Raw genomic sequence first — 9,409 nt, 5'->3', positions numbered from 1 at the left:
TATCGCTACTGTTTACAAACCCCTTCCCAGAATGCACTTGGGCTGACAGGAAGCGTTCAATCTCAGTTGGCGCGCGTTTACGAGCGGTTGCTATGAGACCAGACGTTGAACGCCGATAAATGTCTCTCTTACTGGTAAATTTAGCAACAAGTCGTGCATTTGTACACTTTTGTGAGACTTTTGTCACGAAAACTAACGTGAAGAGAAGCTGGGATCGGACCTGGTAGGCACACGAAGCTGTTGCATAATGGAGAGATTGCTGTCTGAAGATTTGTATCTAAATCCCCATCGGCTTTCCCTGTGTGGAAAGATAATCTTATTTAACTGCAAACGAGCTTCAGCCACGAGTGACAGCGAAAGAAGTGAGTTAATATTCCGCAGCCTCTCATTTGAACGGGAGGGCAGCACGTTTGTGAAGGCAGCTGACGGAGCAGCTGTCATCGGCAGGAAAACATCAGCGCATGTGGATATTGTGAAATGTAAATGTGCCATAAATGTTCAGAGGAGAGTCACCGCCGCGTGTGTTTTGGTGACAAAGAAGAGTGAGACAGGAGAAAGCTTTCAGTATAGTCTCCTCACACTGAGCAGCTTAAACAGATTGGAGCCATGCATTGAGTTTAAGCTCCCATATCAAATGAGGGAGAGTGTGTCCATCCTGCATGGCCCCACAGTGTTGTGGAGCCATGCTGGTAATGTCTTCTATGCATCTCTGCAAGCAGGAGAGGTGAGAAAGGTACCCATTCACTTGTCCAACATTGTTATTGGAGAGCTTCCCTTCCACAAAGAGCAAGTTTTTGTCCTTGGACTGAAAACAGAACAGTGCTCGGATACTCAGTCCACAAGCCAAACCCTGGGATATTTTGTCGAGAGTGGACATGTGTTTGATGGCACTTTGATTCTTCCCAATCCCTACATTTGCATCACAAGGTGCATCCTGGTGCTGTCAGCAGAAAAAGTGGATAACATGCTGAGATCTGTTTTGGTTTCAGCAACTTCTAATCAGCAGCTGGTTTATTTTGAGAATGGCATTGTGAAAGATGTGTGTCAGCTCCCTTTTGAACAGCCTGAAAATATTCAGGTGGTCGACACAGGAAGAAATGGCTGCCTGTTTGTCGTGTCCTTTCACCAGGGGCATGTATGTGCTGTGTGGAAGGAAACATTTCAGGTAAAGTGATGATTCAATATCTGTTTTTATAGCTTTATTTTCAGTTAGGGCTGAGCGATATGGCTTTAAAATAATATCACAATATTTCTTGGCTGTAATGATAAACGATATTTTGAGATCTCCTTTAAATCACTAAAATACTTAATTATTAAATTAACTACAGTTACAAATAAAGTAATTACTGCCATAAAATAAGTTTCTACTACTTTTTAAAATAAAGTTTAAAAAAATACTGTTATAATGTTAAATAAAGTAAAGTATAAAATAAATAATACTGTTAGAGAAAGTTAAGTTTTGTTATAATTAAATAAATCAAAGTGCAAAGTGTTATCAGATGATGCAAACGAAATAAATGATATAACATGATATGAAATGACTTTTTTTTTTATCATCGATATATTTCATTGTATTGCACAGCCCTACTTTCAGTTTGCAGATTTTTTTTGAGTCTGTTAAACTCTCTTCCCCAGGTAGCCTCCTGCTGGTCAGGTGTCAGCTCTGTTCATGTGGATGACTTCCTGGGATGTGGAACAGACCAGATACTGTTGGTTTTTAAGCACGAAGGCAAAACAGGAAAGCCTTTGGAAAAATTCCTCCTCACTGACCTTTGTGGCATTTCACATTCTGTAAGGCATACATTTTACTTCACATGTACAATACTACATGAATTTCCCTTGCTTAAGTAAACATATGAAGGTGATTGACATGGCTCATTTAAAAAATACATTTCAGCATGGTCAGGACAGTGAAACACCAAACACACTACCTCCTCCGCCAGAGAACAATCTCCTCACTCTTCGAGCTTTAGAGTCTAGACTACAGGTGAGCTTTTGTCAACTATTTCTGGATCGGCAGCACTTTGGCTCTGCAGTATACCAGTGTTAACATAATCAGCGGTATCCTGATTATCACATGCTATTATTATTTTACAAAATATTAATTAGAAATCCAAGATAATATTAAAAATCCAAGCAAAAACTGACAAAATTATATGTTATTGTTTTGTTATATGAACTTTTTTTTCTATTTAATTGCACATCAGTTAAACTATTTTACATGCTGCACATGAAATTGTGATATTTAATATCATTAACTTGAATCTGTTATGTAGAGAGGATTGACTGTGCTTCAGGAGCTTCAACAAGAGGTGAGAGTGAAGGACAGAGTTCTGCAGCAGTCGGTCCAAGCCCTCACAGATGCGGTCTCAGAAAGAGAGACTATTCTTACAAAGCATGAGCAGGTACAGCACATGCACAGAAATATAAACTTTGACTTTCTGCACAGTATTAACCCAATTTTTCAGAGGCCTTGGAAGTAGCGGTAACAGGAATCATACCAGTAACTCTTCCAATTCTAGTACCAGAGATGATACTTTCGCTCTGGCACTGAGACAGGATAACATGAGGTCTTTTGACATGATATTGACAGCACTCTGATATTAGCTGTTTTACTTTTCAAAAATGTCTGTAACACTGACATGCATTCAAACTCAGTTTACAACTTCAAAATTATATATTGTACTATATCTTTAATGTAATGTAATGTAAGTTTAAACAGTATATTAAGTTAAAACAGCCAGGTTTATTACTGATGGTCCCGCCCTCCTCCCCCTCAGCTTCTAAGGTTTCGCTCCAGCGCTTGTCACTCATGTTGATAAGTTGTCATATTTGAAATGGCATCTCACATGAGGCTGACGCAGCCAGCGTTCCTAATGCTGCCACAGGCATCGAGGAAGCAAATGCAAGCAATGAAAACAAATGCCACAAAGGTTTTGTTGTCTTCTACTTTGTAACCCTAGATGGCGTTTCATGTTTTTATAGTCTTTGTTGCAGCTGCTACAGTTTCCCTGTGCTGTGGTCACAAGACTTTCTTTCAAAGCCTCAGCCCATCTGACTGGTGGCCTTTCTGATGCAACAAACATCAACAACAAATGGTGTATGTGGCCCCAAACAAACTTTTTTGAAAAGGAAACTTCAAATTCTAGCAATATTTTGTATGTTTTTACAGAAAGTATCACCGTTACGTTTTTTAAATAGTATTTTAAAAGTCCACTACATGTGTATCTAATAGGCAAATTGAAATGTTTGACAGAAAGTGCTGTTGCTATCAGTGCTGTCACACTTGTCATCGCTGATTATAGTCTTTGCACTTTCTGTCCAGGAAGGCCTTATTGCTCTGTGGGACTTTGATGAGGATGAGTCAAAGGACGAGGCCTTGGATGATGACAAGATGGAAGACATGCCAGCAGTGTCTTCAAAACCTCACGTTGACAAGCTGTGGCATCGCTTCGCTGCGGAGCGAATGGTTGTGGGAGTGATACTAACTACTGACAGCTCAGTGTAAACATGATTTGTTTCCTAATTGAAGCTGATCGTATATGTTTGTCTGTGTGAGGGATGCGCAAGCTTTATGGAGCGAGGCATCAGCCTTCGTAAATATGGCCCATTGAACATGACATTATCTAAACACTTGAGAGTGATTCTCCGAAAATGCTCATCCACTTGATGGTCTTGTTGGGCATAATGAGCTCATCTGGTTGAGTGGATCCATGTGTGTATGGTACAGATAAAGATTCGGGGGAATGTTAATATGGCACTCTGTGTTCAAGTCAAGTGAGATGTACTACTGTCCAGCTGTCAGACCGAATCATTGCTGCCTGATTAGAGTCATCAGAACTAAAAGATTATGGGGCCATTTGTTTAGGTGGTCAGATCACATCGACTAAATCACATCTGGGAAGTACAGTTTCTGCTTAAAATACCTTAAAGGGATAGTTCTGATCTTTTGAAGTGGGCTTGTATGAGGTGCTAATCCATAGTCAGTGTGTTACATACAGTAGAAGTCAGTCAATATGATCCCAGTTTGGAGAAGCAGGCAGGAGTATGTACTGCTGTGGATGGGGGCAAATTGAAAAACATGTTTTAACCCCTAAAAAATCCCCACCTTAAAAAAGAATCATTTGAATTGTACGCTATATTGAGAATAATTTCACCTTTTTATCTTTATTGCAGACAGTCCTTTTTGACGTTTCGTAGTTTGTGATATTGTGTGAATCCAAACTCAACATTTACACGCCAAAGTCACACAATTACTCTGACAAAGCAACTACTAGAGACTGTGGTAGACCAGCGGCTCCTGTGTTCAGCGATGTTAAATCACTGTTTTTCTCAAAGGAGTCTGGCTTTGAAGAGAGAAATATACCAGCTTCAGCTTCCAGTTAAAAAAATCTCTGTCAGGCGGCGAGGGAAAAATATATTGTACACTTAGGCTGATATTGATTTTTATTTTAGGAGACTAAAAATACATTTTGGTGCACACCCCATCCAAAACAGTAGATTGCTTAGCTTCTCTGTCAGTAATCCTGTCTGCTTCTTTAAATTGAGGCCATACTGACTGACATGTACTGTATGCAATACAATATCTATAGATATGCACCTCATACAACCTCATTGCAAATATCTGAACTATCCCTTTAAAGTATTTCTGCAGACTCAAATCAATCTCCATCTCTCAATTTCTGTAAACAAATTGCTCTAATGAAGATTGGGGTTTTTGACTCTTTAGTTGCCCCTAATTTTATATGATTTTTTAAGGCAGATGCAGAGAGGCTGGGTGGTCACCATGGCAACAAATATTTAATAACTCTCCAAGCTCCTTTTGTAGGAGCAAGATGTTATCACTTTCCTCCATCCACCTGTTCTTGTTTTTTTTTTTTAATTTGAGAACATGTGGAAGAAAACCACTTCTGGCATGATTGCCTCAAGAGCCCATATATTGCTGGTTTGATTGGTGCACTTGTGTGGCTGATGTCATTTCGCCACCTGGAGATATCGGTGCTGTTTATCAGCTCACAGGCAGTCATTCACACACATTTTGTTTTTGTTTTTTTAACCTGATTGTCTACTGTCTATGTGATATCCGATTGTTAGTGATGTGTTATTTTTTGCTCCAGACCAGTGGCCGGTGTGAGCTTATCCATCCTGACAGAGACGGGTCAGAGCTCAACGCCTGCAGTCATCCAGACCCAGAGCCAAGTGTTCTGGCTCCCTGCGCCCTGCTCCTCATCATCCTCCTCTGCCGCCACGTTCTCAGAGCCCGCAGCCAAAAGAAGCAAGCAGCACAATGTCGGCAGACGCAATGATCTCAACACATGCAGACTGGCTGTGACTGCTGTGACCAGGCTGACACCTCTGTTGAACTCTGGCAGTGTCAAGTGCCGTGTCGTGCTCCATTACGTCCAGAGACAAGACGCACTTGCCCTCATGAGCAACCCAACACCGGCTGTCTTGCATTGTGGTCAAGTTCCTTTAGACATCCACAGTGATTTCCAGACCCAACTGTTAAAAAATCCCGAAATCAAAACAGGTAAAAACTGAAATCCATACGACTTGAGATTTAAATCCTGACACATGGATGTTCATTATTGTCTTCTTTTTGTGCCCAGATGAGGTCATGGAGGACTTGCTGAGTCTGATGGCGGTGATGGATCACTGGGTGATCCACATAGACTCTCCGGATCACAGCTTAGGTGATATAGAAGGCTGGATTCAGAGAAGAGTGGGTTGTAAGAGGATAGAAGTGATGCCTCAGTATCTACTCCTAAAATCTTCAGGACCATCTGCTCTCATGCTGCTGCACTGGCAGCAGATAACCCCTTTCCAGGGGGAGCTGTCTGTCCACTCCAGGTAAATCATTTTTATTTACAGATAGCAGAAAGATGGCTTAATTACTGACCTCAGAGTTAGAGGTGTTGATGGTTTGGCTTGTTTTGAGTTCTGATCAGTTCATGAAGTGAAAGGATGTATTTTTTATCTTTAATTTAAAGGTGCCCTGTGGAGTTTCTTGTACAGTGTTACTCACCAAAATGTGTGTGTCCTTAATGTCTATCACAAGATATTAAATCCATTTATTTTCTTAGAAAATAATTGTAAACCTGTTGGAATTTTCTAAAACCAGCATTGACTATGTTTACATACACTCTAATATTCCAATATTATTAAGAATATGACAATATTCAGAATTTAATAGGGGTCATGTAAAAGGCATATTTCACCTTAAATATTACAGATTAGCCCTTTTCAGATTGAAGCTTTTTTTTTTACCACAGTCTGTGACACACGACCTCTTGCTTGTTTATGAGGGAGGAAAGAGGGAGGCTCGCAGAGTCAGCCGCATTGATGGAAAACTTTGAAAAAATTTCACAAAGAAGCAGTGGAGGCAGAAGTGATGGCAAACTCAGTTTTCACGTTTTGATGTGATAAACATGTCAGGGCCCGTTCATCGGAGTATGCACGGCTGAAAGCAAACAGGAATATTTGTGGAATATTCAATGCCATTCGCCATGTAAACAGTTTAGTATGAGTAATGACAAAGACCAGAATGAACTGCATGTAAATCTGAGTGGAATAAAGCCACCTGTAGAGTATTGTAAAGGGACTGAATTGTAGAGCCATCATCAGAAGTATGTTTTGAATCACTCACACACATGTGCGTCCTTGTGCACGAGAACAAACAATGAGGCACCCACTTAAAAAATACATATATTCTGTAGAGGTCAAAAACTCCACAGAGTACCTTTTTAATAAGTCTTGATTTGACATTTAAATTCTGTTGTCTGAATGCCGTTTTCTTATTTTTTGTTTTTCACAAGGAACTTTCTTTGGCATAATTTGAAATGTTACATGCTGCTAATTTAATTCGTGACTTGTTACTCAAAGTGGGAAAAACACAGAATACTTTGTCCAATAGAGAGATTTTCTTTTCATTTGCAAAATATGATATCGCCGCTCTGTGTGCTTGTTCAAACACTGCAACTAGGGACTCTGTTGAATTATTCAGTTTTATTTAAAAGAAGTAAGAAAGGTGGTAGAAGTGGGCACTGCTCAATTTATATTAATGGATTCAAAGTTGACAAGGCTTTGAAGTTTACTAGGAGGCACGTCAGTGTGATAGTCCACTGAATATCAAAGTGATTAGGATTCTCTGGTGAGCAGAGCGCTTAAAAGTACAAATTCTGCAAATAAACTCGGAACAGGTAGGTGGGTGGGAAGCAGATGATGGACAACAGAGGGTTTTTTTTCTAAGAGGCATGAAGAAACTTCAACATGACATGTTTTCGTGTATTACAAAATATATAAAAAAAAAAATAAAAACATGCAAATTGTGGCTCTGTTGTTGCAGCCAGTTACAGATGCTACAATTCCTGGACTCTCTCTTGGCCTACCTCCCTGTATCCTGCTCCATCCAGCCTGTCAAAGGTACGCACGGACAGCGTGCAGCACAAATATTTTCTTTGGCTCTGGAGAAAGAGGTCGTGTCTCTCAGAGGATGTGTGTCATCGCTACTTTGTGAAGGAGAGGAGGAAGTGGAGGAGAGGAAGATAATTGGACATGAGGAAACCCCTGAGCCAGGGTCTGCAGAGGGGCTCCAGAGGTGCAGGGACGTGTTTCAGCGGGATGTGGAGAGGAGCAAGATGAGGTTGAGCCCCCTGGTGGATGTGAAGAGGTATCGTGAGTTTACCCAAAACATGTCCAAAGTTCAGCTGGATGGAGATTTAGCAGCTCTTTTAGACACTCAGAGAACTCTGCTTGGCTGAAATGCTGCAGATGTGGATTAAAATCCCATCCCTAAATCGGGACAATTACTAATAAAGAAAAAAGTCAACATATTAATTGTGCATCGTGTCAAGTGTAATGACAAAAAGACAGTTCATTATGTATACTCTGCACATTTCACCTGTACTGACTGAGAGCTCCACCGTTGCTGGCTTGCTGTCTCTCTGCTGAGCTGTGTGTGTGTCTACTCGCTCAGATTCTCAGGTTTTGTATCTATCTGCTGCCTCAGCCTATTTCCACTGGATAACCTCCTGGGTTTCACAGCCTTAATCTGATACTGATGCGATATTGCTCAGTTTATTCTTCTGTTCATGTCCCTTTAAACCCAAGCGCTCCTTTATGTGTGTCACCGTTCAGTAGGAGACCACTTTCATCCTGGAGTGAAAAACTGTTTGTGTTAATAAAGGCAATATATGATGGAAGAGCAACGGGGTTATACATCTGCTCGGCGACGAGAGTTGACTGAAAGCTTTTAGTGGTACTTTTCTCTCGTGGCTCAGTTATTTTCCTGTTAAACGCTGTAAATAGAAAAAGTCTCTCGCTCAGGCTGTCAGCACTGTTAGTCAAAATGCAGTTTGTCCGAGTAAACACAAAATCCTACTTCAAAGGGCCTCAGCTTTTCTGGATACATGAGGTCTGTGGCAGCTCGGCCAGTAGTGTTTGCTAAAATGGCTGGTGAGGGTTTTATTTTCTTCTCCCAGTGGGGGCTGAAAAATGAGGATGTGCATTTTATTTGCTCCGGGAGCTACTCTATCTGTGTGTTGTACTGTAGTCTGAGGAGAGATAAACTCTCCCCACTTTTACATCTTTTATATGACTGCTTTATTGCAAGAAACAGCTTCCACTAGACTCACCGCCACAGGACTCCCCTAAACATAGTCAAAACATAATTACTTTGAAGTGAGAGATTCCTAATGTGTTGCTTTATGATAGCAATGCCACTGTGGGTTAATGAAATGTTAAAGAAGTGAACAATATATTTCTGTCTTGTTAGAATGGAAATAAAGCTCCTGTTTGCAGCTCATTTTTTCCCCAAAAAATGTTATTGTACATTTCACTTGTGCATTCAAGATTCATTTTTATATTTTGTGCATGTAGCATTTAATTAATTTGGGTATTAAATCAAATAATAGGCACAGAGGCAATTTATAAATAATATAATAAACAGGCAGACTAAATAATTAATAATAATAATAATAAACCCATCCTTATCTTTCCTTATTAATGGCTCAGTTAATTTTTGCTGTTATATTTAGATAACTTGGCCTCAGCCACTATGCAAGTTGATCACACACATCAACATTTTTTTTTTTGCTTCTTTCATCCCTCACATACAGTAAACAGGCATACTCCCCCCTCCCAAACCTTTTTTGGCAGCAACACAAACACTCCTGTCACTTCTAGCACAGAGAAAGAATTGTGAATTTTGTTCAGGAAATAACAGCAGTAAAGGGCCGGCGAGAAATAGATCACATGTGAGAACGAAAATTCAATTGTATTGGTGTTCCCTTAAAGCCCCGACTGCCACCCAGAGTAAAATATATGGTTTGTCATCCCATTATTGTCTGTTAACTTCCATTAACTCTGAGTGGTGGAAGGAGGCTGCAGGGTTTCTGCCCTCTGCTGAAGT

At 40.3% G+C, this 9,409-nt stretch overlaps 1 protein-coding gene across 1 annotated transcript; it reads left to right on the top strand.

Annotated features, from left to right (window-relative positions):
• The first annotated feature begins 59 nt into the window (after positions 1-59).
• Positions 60-8,791, top strand: fancb (FA complementation group B). Its single transcript, XM_042494191.1, has 8 exons — positions 60-1,165; positions 1,636-1,791; positions 1,898-1,987; positions 2,277-2,405; positions 3,326-3,504; positions 5,118-5,530; positions 5,610-5,850; positions 7,346-8,791. Exons 1-8 carry the CDS (start codon positions 248-250, stop codon positions 7,758-7,760), a joined length of 2,541 nt encoding a protein of 846 aa, XP_042350125.1. The 5' UTR covers positions 60-247; the 3' UTR covers positions 7,761-8,791.
• The last annotated feature ends 618 nt before the right edge of the window (positions 8,792-9,409 follow it).

Source organism: Plectropomus leopardus, chromosome 10 (assembly GCF_008729295.1).
Source record: "Plectropomus leopardus isolate mb chromosome 10, YSFRI_Pleo_2.0, whole genome shotgun sequence".
Taxonomy (NCBI): Eukaryota; Metazoa; Chordata; class Actinopteri; order Perciformes; family Serranidae; genus Plectropomus; species Plectropomus leopardus.
This window is presented reverse-complemented; position numbering and strand designations above follow the sequence as displayed.

Bases quoted from the DNA above. Each gene is read 5' to 3' on its own strand.
- fancb (XM_042494191.1), top strand. From the start codon at position 248: ATGGAGAGATTGCTGTCTGAAGATTTGTATCTAAATCCCCATCGGCTT. The intron at 1,792-1,897 runs GTAAGGCATACA...AATACATTTCAG, and splicing joins TTTGTGGCATTTCACATTCT to CATGGTCAGGACAGTGAAAC. The intron at 5,851-7,345 runs GTAAATCATTTT...CTGTTGTTGCAG, and splicing joins GAGCTGTCTGTCCACTCCAG to CCAGTTACAGATGCTACAAT.